Genomic DNA, 20304 nt, shown 5'->3' on the forward strand with positions numbered 1-20304 from the left:
AGCCAGGTCTGGGCTGGGAGTACAAGTGCAGCCCAGCAGCCTGCAATAAACTAGTCTGCTCACTGAGCTCAACCCGTTGTGTGTGTTATTGCAGGAGCAGAGTAGCTGCCGCTACACTACCATCTTTTTTACACTTTAAAAGAGTGGATTGAAATTAACAGGACAAAGAGCATCTGTAATGCATGAGGAATTTTTCAAAGAACACTGCATGACAAACTAATGCTTAGATAATATAAATACCTTTGCAACATGCATTCAGAGCCTTTATTTTAAATAAAGATCTCTAATTAAAGAACTGCAAGATCCACTTGCAGGAAATTCTGCAGCAGTACCAGGCACAACTCCTGCATAACTTAAAGGGGCAGATCACCAAACAGTTGTGGCTTTAGAAGTCTGATGCAGGCTTTCTTTTCAGGAGTTTAAACAACTTATGTACGACATTTGGATAAGTCCAGGGATAGGAAAGGTTTAGAGGAATAACATGGTAATAGTTCAAGGAGGCATTTTGGTCAGCATAGATGAATTGGGCAGAAGGGCCTGTTGCCATGCCGTATAACTCTAGGCCTTGGACATTAGAGCTGCACAGTTTTGAAAAATCTATGGATTTCTTAAGACTTCAGGCATCCTTCAGCATGAATTGTAAGGGCCATCATCCTAAATATACAGCACTTGTGTGACGAGGAGCTAAACATTTGCAATCCTGCTTCTAGGGGAGTTGCCAGTCTTTATCTTGTACTGATGTATTTCATGAGGCTACCTCCTCACCACTATCCAGGCTCATGGTCATGTTGGGATTGAGATTCTAATTATATGACCAGCAAGAATCTAATGAGAGTGCAACGGTAGCCCCTGAGGTGTAAAGATCTGCTGCCTAGATATTCACACCTTGCCTTGAGGATGATAATATTGGCCAGCAACAGGGAAGAGAGGATCTCTCCAGACATCCTGTCATGAGAAACAGATTTCCTTGATGACCCACTCCATACTGAGGAAAACTGGCATTCCCTCACCCAACGAAGCAAAACCTGATCACCAAAGCACATTCCAAACAGGGGCGAGACAAAGAACCACGTCCTTCCTCCAACCACCAGACCACAGCAACCAAGTGCACATAATTTGGAAAGTCAGCATTTCCAGATTACTCTTTCTCTTGATTCACTGGGTAGAACTCAGCCGGTGAGGGGGTGCAAAGCAGAAGCTGCCTACCTTATTAGCTTTCTTAACGTATTTCTCCGATTCATTTCCTGGGAAAATGTTCAGGCCGGCGTTTATCATCGAAATGATTAGAGTGGAAGGTCTCATCCACTTTCCTCTTATATGTGAGAGATTGTCCTCAACAGAAACAGGACATAGTTGACACAGATCCTATGAGTTAAAACAAAAACTAGATTGAAGCAGTACCTAGGCTTGCTTATTCAGACATTTCCATGCACATATTAGCCATTTTCTACACAATACTGGGCAAACATTCCAACATCAAGGTGACTGAAAGGAAAAATAAATGTAAACGCTTGAAGCTATTGTCAGAAATGAATTATGTTGGCGCTTCAGAATCAGAATTTATTGTCATGAACATATCACAAAATTCATTGTTTAACAGAAGCATTATAATGCAAACATGGCTATGAATTACAATTACAAATAATAGTGCAAGAAAATAGGAGAAAGAGAGGTAGTGTCTCTGATTCATTGTCCATTCATAAATCTGAAGGCAGAAGGGAACAAGCTATCCTTGTGCTGCTGGGTGTTTGTGAATTGGTAGAATATTGAGCGTTTTTCAGACTTAGCAGTGATTGTGCCTCTTCAGTACCTTTAGTGTCTCCTTTAGGTCATCCATCTCCAAAGTGTACAGAACAGCAGACTTCTGAGTCAACTGAGTTTAAAGCTGGGCTCAAAACCTTGCCCTTTGTACAGAATATTCTTTGAGTGCTGCCTGAAAAGTTTCACTGACCTGAAAAGTTAGCACGAGCCCTGGGCACCACTTGAAAGGGGCAGGGGGGGCACCACTGACCAGTTTCTATTAAAGTCAGACAAGCCATCCTCGGAGGAGCAGAGTTTTGGGGCATTGGTGCCTGTGCATTGACGTTGCTGCCGCTAAATGATTCAAAATCTAGAGAGGTGACATGTCAGTTACCAGGGGAATGGGAGTAAGTGCCGTAATCTTCACGGAGAGGGGACTCTGATACGCTCCCTGGGGCTGAAACAGAGAGCTCAGCCGTTAGAGCACAGATTGAGTGGTGAGGCCCGGTCCGGCCATGTCGAGCGGCGGCCCTGGTCTTGAGTGGCTCCAGGACTGTGTTTACGAGGTGTTCAGCCTGAGCAAGCCTGAGTGTTTTGAGGAGCTGCTGTACCACGACAATAGGCTGCAGGAGTTGTTCATCCTGTGCTTCCTCAACAGCACCCACACTGAAGACTGCCCATCTGTCTTGCTGGTCTTCAAGAGCAGCCACACCGAGCCTTCATGGGTCAAGGCAGCCTCTGTGATCTTGCTCTGATGAGTGTAGAAAGAGAAGAAACTGAAAAACTGGTTTTGATCACATCATAGTGAAAGCAATGACGGTGCAGTTATAGGTTTCATGTCGTGCCCTAATTTGACAATTAAAAGATTAATGAGTTTGATTTGTATTTTTGAGCTGATATTAAGGAAAAGTTATCTAAAAGATGGGTGTCAGATGTTTGGACAAGGGTGCAATTTCAGTACTTGCTATTGGCGCTATTTTCCGTAGATAAGCCCCTGGCCTGCACAATATTTCCACCATTTTCTACTTTCAAAGATATTTGATGAACATATCAATGATATTTGGGAGTGTAGACTCCAAATGTGTACAAAGGTTGGGATTGACATCGGGCTTGAATTGAGGATTATGTTGGTTGAAGAGTATTCAACTCAGAAGCTGGAGGGATTCAACAAGTTACACAGCATCCATGAAGAGAAATGGTCAATCAATGTTTCAGGTTGAGATACTTTTCTAAAAATTTCAGAGCTTTGTTACTTTCAGGGCCAAGAAATCATTTTTCTTTTCTGTTCCAAAAAGCAGACCTTTCTTTGAGAACATAATCCCAGGTTCTAGCCCTCAGATTCAAGATACCTTTCTTATCATGCAATATCACATGTAATATCACACAAAATTGCCCTGTCTGTCATAAGGCAAAGAGTCAGCATTGTTGTTGCACAGCACGCTTTAAAGAGAAAGAGAAGCAAAAGAGAGAGTCCCTTCAGAGTCACTGAGTGCCCGTGGATTTGCCTCCCCCACTCCTGCAAGTCTCTGCAGCCACATAAACTCCTGTTCAATTCATCGGCAACCCGAGCTCCGGATCCAAACCTCCCACGCAATCAGCAAGCCCTCAGGGCCTGAGGCTCTTCGAGACTTTTTGCCATCAGCACCCTCTTGAACCCTTGCTTTAATACCTGGTTCCCGTGAAACAGCCCACAACCTGTGTGGGTCCTCTGACCGCAAATCACCCTAAGCCGGTCCCTCAGCCGCTGAGCCTTTCATTGTTCGCCGCCTTGGTCACCTTTGCTGTAGGATTATCTCCTCTGCTTCTCCTTCACAATGTGTGTATTCTTCCTGTTTCTGGTGTCCTGCATCAGTCTTCTGCTCCCTGGAGGCTGGGAACCATCATGGCCACAGTTGACCACAGACACAGCCAACTTAGGGACAGATCTCTGCGGTTGCAAAATTTACTTACAAACACCATTGGCTCCTTAAACATGCTGTTTAAAGCATGTTCAGAGCCACTGGCATTAGGACCGAGCAGTTGAACCCTTAGGAGCAGTGCTGTGTCTCCACTCTGCTGTGTCCGCACCAGTGGCAGCGCTGCCATTTTTTCAAGTCTTTTCCTTCTCCCTGTAAAACTATCCATCCTAGTTCCTACCCTGGGAGAAAAAAAACCGGACTATTTACCTTTGCCATTCATTACTTTATACACGGTCCCACTCAGCCTCCCACACCCCTGAGAGAAAGGTCCCAGCCTATCCAGCCTCATTGCAACTCAAGCCCTCCAGTCCTGATAAAATTCTAGTAAATCTTTTCTGCATCCTTTTCTGCTTACTAATAGCTAACTAATTTTTCTGCCTTCCTATTCCCAATACACTTCCCCCATCCCAGCCAAATGAGACCCAGAATTTCCCATCACTCAGGTTTTCTGGCAATAATGGCAAGTGAGGCCAGACCATCCACTAACCAGCAACACATCTCCCATCAAAAGTCACAAACATTCCCCAGGACACCAGGCCTGTGAAGTTGATGATTGTGACTGCTACTGTCATGTTACAGCACGGCAACAGGCCCTTTGGCCTAACTTGTCTACCTGAGCTAGTCCCATTGGCCTATATTGCTCTAAACCTTCTCTATCCAGTTACCTGTCTAGCTGTCTTTTAAATGTTATGCTTATACTCAACCCCACTGCCTCTAGCAGTTCGTTCACCATTCCCACTACCCTCTGTATGAAGAAAGCGCCCATCAGGTCCCATAGAACAATTACAGCTCAGAAACAGGCCAGCTCGGCCCCTCTAGTCTGTATCGAACCATTTTTCTGCCTTGTCCCACTGACCTGCACCCAGCCCATAGTCTTCCATACCTCTTCCATCCATCTACCTGTCCAAATCCTTTTTAAAATTGAGCCCGCATTTACCAAATCAGCTGGAAGCTCGTCCCACACTCCTAAATGAGGGGGAACTTCTCTGTGTGAAGAAGTCCGGCTTCATGTTCCCCTAAACTTTCCCCCTTTCACCCTTAACCCATGTCTTCTGGTTCGTGTCTCACCTACCCTCAGTGGAAAAAGCCTATCTACATTTACTCTGTCTATCCATATAACCATATAACCGTTTCCAGCACGGAAACAGGCCATGTTGGCCCTTCAAGTCCGTACTGGTTCACTTGAACAACTCCACTAGCTCCTCCGCAAACTCCTGAGGAAGTATTCCATCTCATAATTTTAAACATTTCTAAAAAATCTCCCCTCATTCTTCTACGCACCAGGGAATAAAGTCCAACCGTTCCCCGTAACTCTGTTCCTGAAGTCTGGTCAACATCCTAGTAAATCTTCTCTGCACTCTTTCAATCTTATTGATATCTTTCCTGTAGTTTGGAAATCTGCACACGATACTCCAAATTTGGCCTCACCAATGTCTTGTACAACTTTAACATAACATCCCAACTCCTGTACTCAGTTCTTTGATTCATGAAGGCCAATATGCCAAAAGCTCCCTTTACAACCCTATCCACCTGTGATGCCACTTTCAGGGAATTATCTATCTGTATTCCCAGATCCCTGTGTTCTACCGCACTGCTCAGTGCCCTATCATTCACCATGTATGACCTACCTTGGTTTGTCTTTCCAAAATGCAACACCTCACATTTGTCTGCATTAAACTCCCTTTTAAATCTTTCTCCTCTCACCTTAAATCGATGCCCTACCCTGAGAAAAAAAAAACTGTGAGAATTTACTTTATCTATGATTTCATAATCCTAAGGACCTCTTTCAGCCTCTTTTGCTCTCGGGTAAAAACACCAATGTTAAATTAACTATCAGAAAACACACCTTGATGCGAATTTCCACTGTGGTTAAAGCAGCAACAACAGTTAAAAGAGCTTCATTTTCTGCCACAGGCTTAATTTCCCAGGACTGGAAAGGCATATTGACATAATTTCTCTGAATCAGGGTAAAAGTGTTGAATGTGTCCATCTTAAAGGATAATAGTTTTGTTTCCGCCTCAAATGTGACGTTGTGAATACCATCTGTCCGCCACTGTACTCCTTAAAGAAAAGCAACATCAGGAGTTAAAAACCTGGATGACAAAGGAATCAGGTGGTTTATGGAATGCAGCAAAATGGCATGTAGATTTTGTGAGAGAGAGAGAGAGAGAGAGAAGCATAGGACACTGTGGTTGCTGGTATCTGGAGCAAAAAAAATAAACTGCTGGAGGTTAGAAATGGCAAGTCGATGTTTTAGTTCAAAACACTACATCAGATTTGAGAGTATAATGAGATAGCCAGTACAGGGGTGAAAGAGATGGGTGTGGCAGGAGCTGGCAATCACTAGGTAGATCCAGGTGAGGTGGGTTTATTGGCAGTTGGGTGGGGGAGGGAAGGGTAAAAATACCTATGAGTTTGTCTATGTGAAGAAGGATGTTGATGACAGAATCTGATTGAAAAGGTGACCACATAAAGGAGGGATGGTGAGCAGATGGGAACAATGGGTGTGAGTGAGGGGCAGATTGAGGGGAAATAAACTAGGTAACCAGGAGCAGGGGTGGGGCTGGGAGCCTGAGAGAAGCTGGGGTGGAGTTGAATGTGTGAGAGGTTCTGGTTAGATTAGGAGAGAAATGGCCTGTTACAGTGTTGTATGTCTAAATTTAATTTTAAAAGATTTAACAAAGGAACTGATGGGGTGTGGATTACCTTAAATGGGGTGAAAGCATTGAATGCATGTTGAAAGGCTCAAAGAGGAGAAAGGTTTATATTCTCGATCTATGAGAAGACCTCAGGAAAACAATATGTTCTTGATGTTTTGTAGATTAAACCTATGAATGAGTAAAAACGAGGAAAAATTGTTGGTAAATTTTATTGAACCTGGATTCAAATATGATCAAAAGCACAGCAGAATGAGACCTCTGCATAGTTCATTCCATCTGGTTACACCCTCACTTCGAACTTAAGTAAATTTAATTTATATAAACAATTGTATACTTCAGAATGTAAAGATGTAACTGGAGGCGCAATAGATTCTTTCTTGAAAAATATTAACTTGCCACAATTGAATCAAGAAGATAGACAAGAGTTAGATAAACCTTTTACAGACGATGAAATAGAAATGGTAATAAGAGATAAGCCGAATGGAAAGGCACCTGGTGAAGATGGGTTTTTTATAGAGTTTTATAAAGTTTTTTATGCTGATGTATCTTATATTTATAAGGATGTATTACAACAAACATAATACTTTTCAATTACCCGAGTCTTGTTCTAACGCAATAATTACGGTTATACCAAAAAAAGATAAAGACCCTTTACAGGTTTCTTCTTATAGACCAATATCGTTGTTAAATGTAGATTATAAAATTATAGCTAAAATTATGGCTAATAGATTAGCTCAATATCTGCCTAAAATTATACATGGTGATCAAACGGGATTTATAAAAAATAGGTATGCGTCAGATAATATTTTACGGTTAATAACCTTGATAAATAAATCTAAATTTCAGTTGAATTATCCAATAGTGGTTTCATTGGATGCAGAAAAAGGTTTTGATAGAGTGAAATGGAAGTTTCTGTTCAAAGTACTTGAGAAATTTAGTTTTGGTTCTTCATTTATTGGATTGATAAAGGCTTTATATAATAGCCCGAAGGCTAGAATTGCTGTTAATGGCCAAATTTCAGAATCTTTTAGTTTGACAAGATATACTAGACAAGGATATCCATTGTCACCTGCTTTATTTGCTATAGTTATTGAACCTTTCGCACAATTAATACGTCAAAATGAAAATGTTAAAGGTATGAGAGGTCTGAATGAGGAATACAAGATTAATTTATTTGCTGATGATGTTTTATTATATTTGGTGGATCCGGATACTTCTTTACCTGCAATTCAAGAATGTTTAGAAATTTATGGTCAATTATCTGGTTATAAAGTAAATTGGGCTAAAAGTGAAATTTTGCCAATTTGTAAAGATGATTATTCAGTGTATAAAAATATTACAAATTTGAAGTGGACTACACAAATTAAATATTTAGGAATTAATGTTAATACGAAATTTCAAGAATTATACTCAATTAATTATCTTCCTTTAATAAAAAGGATTAAATTAGATTTGATTAGGTGGAGGGATCTACTTTTGGGTTTACTAGGGAGGATTAATACCATAAAAATGAATATTTTTCCTAGAATACAATATCTGTTTCAATCAATTCCTTTTTTTTAAAGTTTTTTTAAGGACTTATATAAAGCGATTAGAGAATTCTTATAGAAGGGAAAATTTCCGAGAGTAGCAATGAGAAAATTGATGTGGGATTTTCAATTTGGAGGTTTAAGATTTACCGAATTTTCAGCATTATTACGAAGCAGCTCAATTTAAATTTCTTAGTGCATTAATGAATATGGACGACCCACCTAGTTGGGTAAAGATAGAAATGGCGGTTATTTTAGAAAAATTTCCTCATGAGTTTTTGTTTCGATGGAATAAAAATTTACTACGAACTTACGATGTGCCAATATTGAAACATTTATTGAATTTATGGTCAAGTAAACTTAAAAAATTGGGACTTAAAAATATATATTCTAGTAGATTGCCATTATATAATAATCAACTTGTTCCTTTTACGGACTCCAATGCCACTTTGAAACAATGGGAAAAGAAGGGAATAAAAAATTTATCTGATTGTTTTTCTGAGGGTTGTTTTTGTTCCTTTGACGAATTACAAAGGAAATATGGTATTAGTGGAAATTCTATATTTGTATATTATCAATTAAGATCTTTTGTAAAACAGTTATGTGGTTGACATATGATTTTATTACCTGAATCTAGTTTTGAAGAATATGTACTTTCAATACCAAAAAAGGGATATATATCTGATTTGTATTGTATTTTACAAGAAATTGATAGTAAAAAAGACTGAGATAAAGATAAGTTGAAATGGGAAAAAGATTTAGAACATAAAATAGCTGAAGAAGCTTGGATGGAAATTTGTCAGAATAGTATTCGGAAATTAATTAACGCTAGACTAGTGATGATTAATTATAATTTTATTCATCAGTTATATTTAACGCCGGAGAAATTTTAAAAATTTGGTCTTAGTAAGTTGGATTCTTGTTTTCGATGTGATCAAACGGCCAATACTTTTTTGCATACTGTTTGGCTTTGTGATCGATTGCAACAGTTTTGGAAAGGTATTCAATCTATTTTTAACAGTTTATATAATATCCATCTTGTATTAGATCCCGATATATTTTTATTAGGGAACATGCAATCATTAATTGATTTAGGTTTAGAGGATTATCAGATTTCATTTATCTATTTAGCTTTAGTCGTGGCTAAGAAATGTATAGCACTTACTTGGAAAGATAAAAAATACTAACTTTAGATAAGTGGTATTTGGAGATGAAATTTTGTTTGACTATGGAAAGGATATCTTTTTCAATTCAGGATAGGATGTCTTTTTATAAGTTAAAGTGGACTCCGTTTGCTAATTATATGCATTTAAGTTTGATTTAAATATATGTTTAAGCGTGATATTTTAGTATTGATAAAATTTTTTGTTGTTAGAATTTTTTTTTAGGTTAAGTTTTATCTCTTTTTTTGTAAGTGGGTATTTTTTTTTCCATATATAATTCTTTGGCTTGGCTTCGCGGACGAAGATTTATGGAGGGGCAAATGTCCACGTCAGCTGCAGGCTCGTTTGTGGCTGACAAGTCCGATGCGGGACAGGCAGACACGGTTGCAGCGGTTGCAGGGAAAAATTGGTTGGTTGGGGTTGGGTGTTGGGTTTTTCCTCCTTTGCCTTTTGTCAGTGAGGTGGGCTCTGCGGTCTTCTTCAAAGGAGGTTGCTGCCCGCCAAACTGTGAGGCGCCAAGATGCACGGTTTGAGGCGTTATCAGCCCACTGGCGGTGGTCAATGTGGCAGGCACCAAGAGATTTCTTTAGGCCTTGTACCTCTTCTTTGGTGCACCTCTGTCACGATGGCCAGTGGAGAGCTCGCCATATAACACGATCTTGGGAAGGCGATGGTCCTCCATTCTGGAGACGTGACCTACCCAGCGCAGTTGGATCTTCAACAGCGTGGATTCGATGCTGTCGGCCTCTGCCATCTCAAGTACTTTGATGTTAGGGAGTTAGGAAGTCGCTCCAATGAATGTTGAGGATGGAGCAGACACAACGCTGGTGGAAGCGTTCTAGGAGCCGTAGGTGATGCCATGATTCGGAGCCGAACAGGAGTGTGGGTATGACAACGGCTCTGTATACGCTAATCTTTGTGAGGTTTTTCAGTTGGTTGTTTTTCAAGACTCTTTTGTGTAGTCTTCCAAAGGCGCTATTTGCCTTGGCGAGTCTGTTGTCTATTTCGTCGATCCTTGCATCCGATGAAATGGTGCAGCCGAGATAGGTAAACTGGTTGACCGTTTTGAGTTTTGTGTGCCCAATGGAGATGTGGGGGGGCTGGTAGTCATGGTGGGGAGCTGGCTGATGGAGGACCTCAGTTTTCTTCAGGCTGACTTCCAGGCCAAACATTTTGGCAGTTTCCGCAAAACAGGACGTCAAGCGCTGAAGAGCTGGCTCTGAATGGTCAACTAAAGCGGCATCGTCTGCAGAGTAGTTCACGGACAAGTTGCTCTTGTGTCTTATTGTTAATTTTATTAACTCTTCACTCTTTATTTTGGGGGGGGAGGGTTGAACTAATTTTAAGTTAGATTACTAATATTGTGTTACAATTAACGGGGGGGGGGTTATTTTGTGTAGTTTCTGATGTAATATTGTAATCATACTATTTTAATTTTTTTTAAATTTTTCTTTAAATGTAATTCTCTATTGTATTCATGTTATAAAATTTTAAATAAAGTCTTCAAAAAAAAAAAGAACTTAAGTAAATTAATTATTTCTTTTTTGATTGATCCATTTTTCATGGATCCATTGCAATGATATGCCAAATTTCACCTGGATTTTTGAGAGCACTTAACTATCCATAGAAACAACTTGATCTCTCAGTAGTTATCAAGAGTTCAAATTCAAGATCATTGTCATGTGTACTGAAGTACAGTGAGGAAATTTGTTTCGTGAGCAGTCCAGCTAGTCGAGCCATACATAGGAGTCACAACCAGAATCAGATGGGCCTGATCTCAGACAATCTGGAGGTGGAGAAATTGGACAATATGAGGGGTGGGGGTGGGGGAGGGGTGTGATATTGGACATAATATAGGCTACAGTAGAAACAAAGAAATTAAAGTCGCATGTCAGAGGGGCACTGTGGTCATTGTGAGAAATTATACATGTGGATATGCTGTATTTGGATCTTTAGAAGGCTTTTGATGAGGCCCTACTCAGGAGGTTAAAATAACATTGGAGCAAATTGAACTGAGTTTTACGTACTTGCAAAGATTTGTTGACAAGTAGAAAGAAAATGGTGAGAATAAACATATCATTTTCTAATTGGCAGGCTGAGTCATGGGGTACCATAGAAACCATTGCTTGGATCCCTAACATATACCACAATCTGGCTGAGAGGACTAGAAGTAATATTTCCAAGATTGAAGATAACAAAATTAAGTGGGAACATTAGTCATGATGCAGGTGCAAAGAGGATGGGGACAAACTAAATAAATAAGTGGTTAACAACATGGCAAATAGAGCACAATGTGCAAAAATGCAAGGTTATCTAATCTGGTAGAAAAGAACATTTCCTTCCATTTATGTCCCTTTTTTTGAAAGGTTGATATTCAAAGTGATCTCAGATTCCTTGAACAGAAATCCCAGTAAGTCATAGTTTATTTCAGCCTACTGCTGGTCAACAGATGGCCTCATGTTTAACTGAGGACTGTGTTCTCCTCCCACCTATTATTCCTAATACAGCCCAAAGCATTGAAAACGAGGAAGAAAACCGAAAATGCTGACAACATTCAACAAGTCGGATTGCTGTTCTCTTTCTACAGATGCTGCCTGACCTGATGAGTGTTTTCAACATTAACTTTTTTTTATTTCAGACTTCCTCAACCTGTAGTTTTATTTTTGTTTTGATTTACAAATGAAAATTAGATTTTCGTATTGGGAGAGCTCAGATCATTGCATTAAGATAACACGCAGCTATCACACCCCAAAAGTTAAATAAATGGGACCCAACAGTATCAGACAGATGTTTTCGCTGTAAGAAGGAAACGGGAACAACAGTACATGCAATTTGGGCATGTGAGAAAGTGGAAAAGTTTTGGGACGATCTAAATCAGATATTAAATAAAATCACAAAAAGCAACATACCAAAAAATCCAGAGATCTTTCTTCTAAGTAATTAGAAGAAATTAAGTAAATTACTTAATTCTAAGTAAAGAATTAGGCCTCAAACTGGATGAAGCACAAAAAAGATTTATTACAATAGCCTTAGCTGTAGCAAAAAAATGTATAATGTCAACCTGGAAATCAGAAGAGAGCAATGGTACATAGAAATGAATAAATGTATTCCATTGGAAAAAATAACATATAATTAAAAAAATAAAGTCACATTATTCGAACAAATTTGGGAACTGTACATGGAACACAACAGAGAGGGCTTGCCTCAGACCTCCACCCCCTAAAATGATAGAATGAGAAAACGACGAAATGAACTGACCCAGTGTGTAAAAGCAGATGACACAATTTTCTTGTTTATTTTCAGTGTGATGACATTGTTTAATGGGTTTATTGTATTGTATATGTTGAACGTTTAGTGGGTAGGGAGGGGGATGGGAAGGAGGGAGGAAAGGGAGGGGGGAAAAAGGGGAGAAAATGACACTGTGTATATTCAAGAGGGAAATGTTTGTGTGTATTTTGGTTAATATGGTTCATAGTGTGAAAAATAAAAAATTTTAAAAAGATAACATGCAGCAATTCTGGGTCTCTTGAGCATTTTGATTTTTATTTAATCTGGAATAAATACAATACCTGTTGCATCCCATCTAGCAGGCTTGGGCTGCTCAAAGAACAATGCCCTTGGAGGGAGTTTGATAGTGATTCCTACAGACGGTACAGGATGGTTTTCCCCTTCCTTTTCATCAAGGTTTCCCAGTGAGGTCATGCTTTCCTTGACTGACTCCATCGGATAGGGAAATGCCTGCAAACCTGTCTCTGAAAGCTCAACATACAGAGGACAAAACAGGTTTGATTATTTTCATATTTTCTCAAAACATCGTCTTTGATAAGATACCACAAGACATTGAAACAAAATATGGAATTTGACCCAACTGGGCAGAATCACGGCCACAGCCCCTGCCTGCCTGCATTTGACCGGTGATAAGTGGAGAGATGATTAAGCGGAACATGAATCATGACTCGGTTTCAGAGGCAAACAAAGGCTCAGGTCACATTCCAAGAATCCTCTGACTGTTTTTCAGGGTTTGGGTTGGAACGTCCCCTCCTGATAAATCTGGACTACAGTTTAAACCTGTTTTTAAATATCCCTGATATTCATGCATAATTAAATGCTACAATCAGCACAGTAAATATTTGAAAAATTTACTTTCTTAAAAATACCAAAAAACACAGTGATGATTAAATATATAATAATTAATAATGTATTTTCACAATAGTTAGAGCGCTGGTCTTGTAAACCAGGGATTGTGAGTTTGTTCCTCACTGGGGCTATATTTCTGTGAGGGGCGCTGGACAAAGTGGCGACTCTCTGTCTTCCTTATGGTAGACAAAGTTAAAGAATTTAATATACGTTACATTCTAAATGTAGTATTACATGACAACAATGGAACCTTTTACAGCACAGTACATCCTTTTGGCCCTCAATGTAGTGCCGACCTACATATTCCTACCAAAAAAAAACTAAACCCTTCCTACCTTGTAACCCTCTATTTTTCTTTCATCCATGTGCCTGTCTAAAAGTATCTTAAATGCCCCTAATGTTTCAGCCTGTATCTCCACACCTGCTAAGGCATTCCAGGCACCCACAACTCTGTAAAAACTTACCCCTGCTGTCTCCCCTAAACTTTCCTCTTTTCACTCTGTACAGATGTCCTCTAGGTTTTGCTATTTGTGCCCTGGGAAAAAGGTGCTGGCTGACCACCTTATCTATGCCTCTCAGAATCTTGTAGACTTCTTTTAAGTCTCCTCTCATCTTTCTTTGCTCCAAAGAGAAAAGTCCCAGCTCTGCTAACCTTGCCTCATAAGACTGTTTTCCAATCTAGGCAACATCCTGGTAAATCTCCTGCATCCTCTCCATAGCTTATACATCCTTCTTACAATGAGGTGACCAGAACCAAACACAATTACTCTAAATGTGGTCTCACCACAGATTTGTAAAGTTGCAATATGACTTCTCGACTCATGAACTCAATCTCCCAACTAATAAAGCCCAGCATTCCATAGGCCATCTTAACTAAGTTTTCAACCTGCGTGGTAACATTGAGGAATATATGGGTTTGGACCCAAGGTCCCTCTGTTCCTCCACACTATTAAGTATCTGACCATTATCCCTGTACACTGCCTTCTGGTTTGACCTTTCAAAATGCATCACCTCACACTTATCCAGATTTAACTCTATCTGCTATTTTTCCACCCAACTCTGCATCCTATCACTATCCTATAGTAATCTAAGATAATCCTCAGCACTAACCACAACTCTTCCAACCTTTGTATCATCCACACACTTGCTGACCTATACTTCTGCTTCTCAGGGTTATATGTGATGTATTCTAACAATAAATCTGAAATCTTCATCTTGGCCATTTATAAAAATCACAGAGCAGGGGTCCCAGAAGAGACCCCTGCAGATCCCACTAGTCACTAACCTCCAGGCAGAATACTTTCTACATGCAAGCTCACTTTTGATCCACACAGCCAAGGTTCTATGGATCCCATGCCTCATGACTTTCTGAACGAGTCTCTCGTGGGAAATCTTATCAAATACCCTACTAAAATCCATGTAGACCACATCTCCACCCTACCTTCATTAGTTCTTTTATTGCCTCCTCAAAAAACTCAATTAGGCTCATGAGGTATGACCTTCCCCTCACAAAGCCATGCTATTCCTGAGTAGAATGTACTTCTCCAAACACTCATAGATCCTGTCATTTAGAATCTTCTCCAATAGTTTGCACACCACTGATGTAAGTCTCACTGGTCTATAATTCCCAGGATTCTCCCTATTTTCTTTTTTAAACAAAGGAACCACATTTGCCGTTCTCCAATCCTCCAGCACCTTCCCTGTGGCCAAGATCATAGCCAATACCCCAGATCTCTTCCCTCCCTTCCCACAGCAACTGTGTATCATGTCCGGCCCCAGGGACTTATCAATCTTAAAGTTTTTAAGAAGATCCAACATTTCCTCTTTCCTAATCTCAACAGTGTACAGCACATAAGCCTATTCTGACCTCACCCTTATCAAGGTCCTTTTCTCTGTGAATACTGAAGCAAAGTATTTATTTAGGACCTCCTCAACCTTCAGGTACATGTTGCCTCCTTTATCCTTAAGCAACCACCTTCATTCTCATCATCCTTCTGTTCTTCACGTATGCATAGAACACCTTTAAGTTCTCCTTAGTGCTAGCTGCCAAGGCCTTCTCATGCCCCCTTTGAACTGTCCTAAGTCCTTCTTAAGTTCCTTCCTGGCTACCATATAATTCTCATGAGCCCTACCTGTTTCCTGCTTCTTAAATCTAATATATGCTTCCTTCTTCCTCTTAACTAGTTGATCACCTGTTTTGTCAACCACTTTTCCCTTTTCTACCATCCTTTTCCTGGTCTCAGTATGACAAACCTATCCTGAATCATGTGCAATTATTCCTTGAACATCCTCCACATTATTTCTGTGCTTTCTCCCATGAACATCAGACAGGCCTGTCACCTGACCAGGTTCATTAACCAGTACTAGATCCAGTATGGCCTTTCCTTTAGTCAAAGGGTCCACATAATGTGTCATGACACATCTGACAAATTCTGCCCTCTTGCAGTCAGGAGGTGCCAATCAATAATAGGGAGGTTTAAGTCTCCCATATTCACAACTATGTAATTTCTGCACCATTCCAAAATCTGCCTACTTATCTGCTCCTCGGTGACCCGATGGCTATATGGAAGCCTATAGTCTACTTCCAGTCCAGTGATTGCACCCTTCCTATTTCTGACTTACGACCACACCGAAACTCCCTCTACGGCATCCTCCCTCTGTGCTACTATCCCTGACCAGTAATTCTACCCCTCCCCCCCCCACCACCTCCCCTTACCTTCCATCCTATTCCTTTTAAAACACCTAAATCCTTGTACCTGCATCAGCCAATCCCGTCCTTCTACCAGTCAATTCTCTGTAAAGGCCACAACATTATAATTCCATGTACTGATCCATATTCATCTCCTTTATTCCTAATACTCCTTGCATTGAAATACTCATTTCAAACCCTCTAACTGACTATATTTATGCTTCCTCCCCTGCCTGTCCTTTCTCACAAACCTACAACACATTGCATCATGCTTTCCATCTTCTGCACTATTCTCTGTTTCCCATTCACCTACTAAACTAGTTTCAACCCTCCGGAACAGCTCTAGCAAACCTTCACTGGCATGTGGCACAGGCAGCAAACCTGAGACTATCACCTGTGAGGTCATGATTTTCAGCTTCTTTCCTAACTCCCTATAGTCCTTCTTCAGGACATCATCCCTATTGCCATCTATGTCATTGGTATCATGTTCTTCATATGCAGACATGCAGTCCAGCACCGCTGGTAAAGGATCCCAGAGGGAGATTCCCCAGTACAATTCTGTGACTGGGCCCTATTACAGGTACAGTAGCCCGTATCCAAAATGCCTGGGACCAGAAGTGTTTTGGATTTTTGTCAGATTTTGGAACAATGTGTAAGCACACATTGCTAAGCAGCAAGTAGCATCAGCAGAATACCTGTATCAGCTGTTAAACAGCAACGGCAGGCTTTTTGAGTGCAGACATGATGCCACAAGTGGAAAATTCACAGGAAAATAATGTTTGTATTTTCCAAAAAAAAACTTGATCTCTGCTTACAAAAGAAGATAAATGCAGCACCAAATACTAGAAATTCTGCTGAATGTTTTTTTTCCAAATGTTTCTTCCAGAGTCATTTGCCTCATTAACAATGGTTTTTGTTTTCAAAGTCTCTCTGATTCTATAAACTGACAGATTTTCACTATTATAGAGCTCGTCGAAAGAATCAAAGACTTGTTGATCCAAACCAAGGCTTTTACTAGCAAAAGACAGGAGCTCTTCACAGGTAGCCGACCAGTCCGGAATGATCCGACCTGGCTAGGGACACAACCCTTTAAGGCCCAGACAGTAGGCTAAGCTCTCAGCCAATCGCTGTAAGCACAGTCTAGATACTGTAACTATATACACTATATACATTGGTGATAGATCTGTACTATCACAACCATGTCATCTATAGACACTTTTTCTGCAGTGTTTACAAAGTCATCTTCATTGCAATCACCTTGATTCAAAACAATTCCGAATATTTCAGTCAGAGAATGAACAACTGGAGCCTCATTATTAATGTTAAAAACTTCTTCGATATCCACTTCTTCCAGATTACTGACGGACTCTGATGTATTTTTTTTGCATAGGTAAGGAGGTCAGCCAACATTTTTTTCTCACTTGACATACGGAATCCTTCAAAATCACCATCTTGTTCACCATCATCACTGAACATAGTTGCAGGCCAGAGGTTGTGCCAGGCATGTTCAACAGTGTCTTTAGTTTCTGTGTTCCAAGCGTTGGCAACAGCATATACAGTATAGTTCATGCTAAACTCCTTTTGGAAATCTGCCACACCTAAGTCTCTGTTCACTGCTGACAGCACACTGTTCAAGAAAGTGTTTTTATATTCACTCTTCATAGATCTAAGGATACCTTGGTCACAATGGCTGAATTAATGGTCACATTTGGGGGAAAGTACATGGCATAAATGTTATTAATGATGAGGATTTCTGCTGCAGGATGACCAGAACACTTTTGAGGAATAACAAATCTTGAAGTTGCCATCCAGTCCTGCAGTGAGCACGAGTCGCTGCTACAAAATGTTTGTGAAACCAATCAGAAAAGATGGCCCTGGTGATCCATGCCTTTTTGTTTGCATAATAATGAATTGGTAAGAAATTGACTCCTTTAAAAAAAATGAGGATGCAGGTTTTTTTGCTCATCATAGCAAGTTCACACTTATGTGTGCCTGCTGTATTAGCACATCCCAGCACAGTTATTCTGTCCTTGGCATCTTTAATTCCTGAATTCCTGTAGGGACTGTCTCATCAGCTGTAGCCAGTATCTTTCTGGGGCATAACGACAAAACAGTGATGTTTCATCAGTATTCTGGCAAACTCGTCAATGAATTTCTTGCTGCCTGTGATCACCAGAAATCTTTTTAAAAATTTAATGTCTTGTCTTTATTCCACCAACCTGTTTTATTCATAGTTCCCTTCAATTTTCAGTTCATCATGATACATCTTTGCTTGTTTCATGATCAGCAGACCCTTAAGTGGCTTGTGTTCACTGTGACGCTGATGGATCCACTCTATCAATGCCCACTCAAGATCTTCACTTTTAGCTTTATGCAGTGGTTTTCTATTTTTCATTCACTTCTGTTCAACCCTTTCAGCAAAGAACTTCAAAAGTTTATCCTTCTGTTTCTTCAGGTCATGGATGGTGGTCCTTCCAACACCATAAATGTCTAGTTTCTCCAACAGCTCGACTTTCTGTGCTAAAGATAAACATAGACACTTCTTTTTTTTATCACTGTTGCTCATTTTCAACAACATCTTTGTAGCACAGAACTGTTGTAACATACTGGCACCAACAGTGTGAGGTCAGGTGTGGAATTTTTTTTCCACTTGTGATGTCACGTCAGCATCTTAAAAAGTTTCCGATTTTGGGTCTTTTTAGTTTTCAGGTTATCGGATACAGGGTACTGTACCTGGATGGAGAGGAGAGACACATGCTCTGACACCATAAAGGACCCCCATCACCCTCACCACGACCACCTCTCACTGCTACTTTCAAACAGAAGGTACAGAAGCCTGGACTCCAGCACCTCGAGTATCAAGTGCAGATTTTTGTCGGCAGCTATCAGGCACTTGAATCCCCCTCAAGTTCCCAAAACATCAACTACTCCAGGACCACAAAAGATGTGTCTACATTATTGAAACATCGTTTTTTCACATTAACTGTAACTGAACATTTTTACTTTTTCAATTATTTTATATTTATTATCTCTTTTTTCTGTCTCATGGCATATTTATATTATTGTTTTTAGTATACATTACATACCTGCAGCAAGTAAGAATTTCAGTGCTTCTGTACATTGTACATTCACATGAGATATATTATATATATTTATCTCACACAAACTGCAGGTTATTTGGGCCTTGTGTAAAAATCAGATAAGAAGCCTGCGATTCTCACAGACAAATCATCTGAAAAATTGCAGAATTTAAATGGGAAGTGAATTAACAGCCTTTCCTTGAACTTCTGCCATCATTCATCCTGATTCAGAGTTAATTTTCCTGATGTAATCACTGTCCATTAGGTTGCTATTTTCATCCATTGGCTATGGGGCCTCCAACTCTATCCAGTCATGGGTGTTAATCAGGTTTTGAACAAACTACAAGCATTTTTGTTTACATTAATCTAGTAAAGCCCTCCAAAAGACAGCCCAGGACCTACAGGTCAAACCCTCCCCACTACTGTATATATCTACAGCGCAACGCTGCCATTGGCGAACAACAGCAATCATCAAGGACCCACACCGCCCAACACAAACTTTGTTCTCACTGCTGACATCAGGAAAGAGGTCTCGGTGCCCCAAGACTCGCTCCAGCAGGTTCAGGAACAGCTGCTCCCTCTCCACCATCAGACTCCTCAACGACAAACTCAATCAGGGACCTTTTCTTGTGCATTTTATTGATTTTTTTGTTCTCTCTGTATTGCACTGTGTTTGTTTACATTAGTTATCTGTTTACAGTTCTTTGTTTACATGTTTAATTATGTACAGTTTTTTGCATTACCAATTAGTAGTAATTCTACCATGCCTGAAGGAAATAAGAATCTCAGGATTGTATGCAGTCATGTATGTACTCTGACAATAAATCTGAAATTTGAATCTGAAATGACATTTTACAGAGTGTTAAAGTTTTGAAGTGGAGGGTTGAAACACTTGGCCATCTAATTTGTGAACCTGCCATCTTTGAGACCACATTGAATTGGGGGGATGGCTGGATTTATCACTGCATGTTCAGAAGCGTGCTCTTTACCAGTTTTATATACTACAAAGTTTATGAAAAAAACATTTTGGATTTTTGGATATAAAAAGGTAGACACCTACCTGGACAATTCTCCATACATTAACAAACTTGGGCTGAGGTGGCAACTTTAACACATCAAAATAATAGACTCCACCTACTGGTGTAAACTGATTAAAGACAACAATATGGTCATCTATTGCCTTTGTGGATGGAATGGCTGCATGGATACAAAAGACAAGTTAAATCACAGCATGACAGATACAGAATTCCATTTCCAAGTATTGAAAAATTATCTCAAATTCTTATGTTTCATTTTTCCTTACTATTGTGAGGATTGTGACTTCATGATTAACTGCTCAAATCTTGCA

The 20304-nt window shown here is 39.9% G+C and overlaps 1 protein-coding gene across 6 annotated transcripts in view; it reads right to left on the minus strand.

Moving 5' to 3' along the window:
* dnai7 (dynein axonemal intermediate chain 7) overlaps positions 1-20304 on the minus strand; it is a 105352-nt gene that overhangs the window by 18177 nt on the left and 66871 nt on the right. For 5 of the 6 annotated variants that reach the window (XM_069908448.1, XM_069908447.1, XM_069908450.1 and 2 more), the window contains 4 exons: positions 20017-20153; positions 12620-12809; positions 5545-5759; positions 1207-1365 (listed from right to left, as the gene is read on the minus strand). In XM_069908448.1, coding sequence (XP_069764549.1) covers positions 1207-1365; positions 5545-5759; positions 12620-12809; positions 20017-20153 — 701 coding nt within the window. Of the gene's footprint in view, positions 1-1206; positions 1366-1602; positions 2492-5544; positions 5760-12619; positions 12810-20016; positions 20154-20304 lie in introns of those variants that run through there. The other variant, XM_069908452.1, reaches the window with a different exon arrangement.

Source organism: Narcine bancroftii, chromosome 13 (genome assembly GCF_036971445.1).
Source record: "Narcine bancroftii isolate sNarBan1 chromosome 13, sNarBan1.hap1, whole genome shotgun sequence".
NCBI lineage: Eukaryota > Metazoa > Chordata > Chondrichthyes > Torpediniformes > Narcinidae > Narcine > Narcine bancroftii.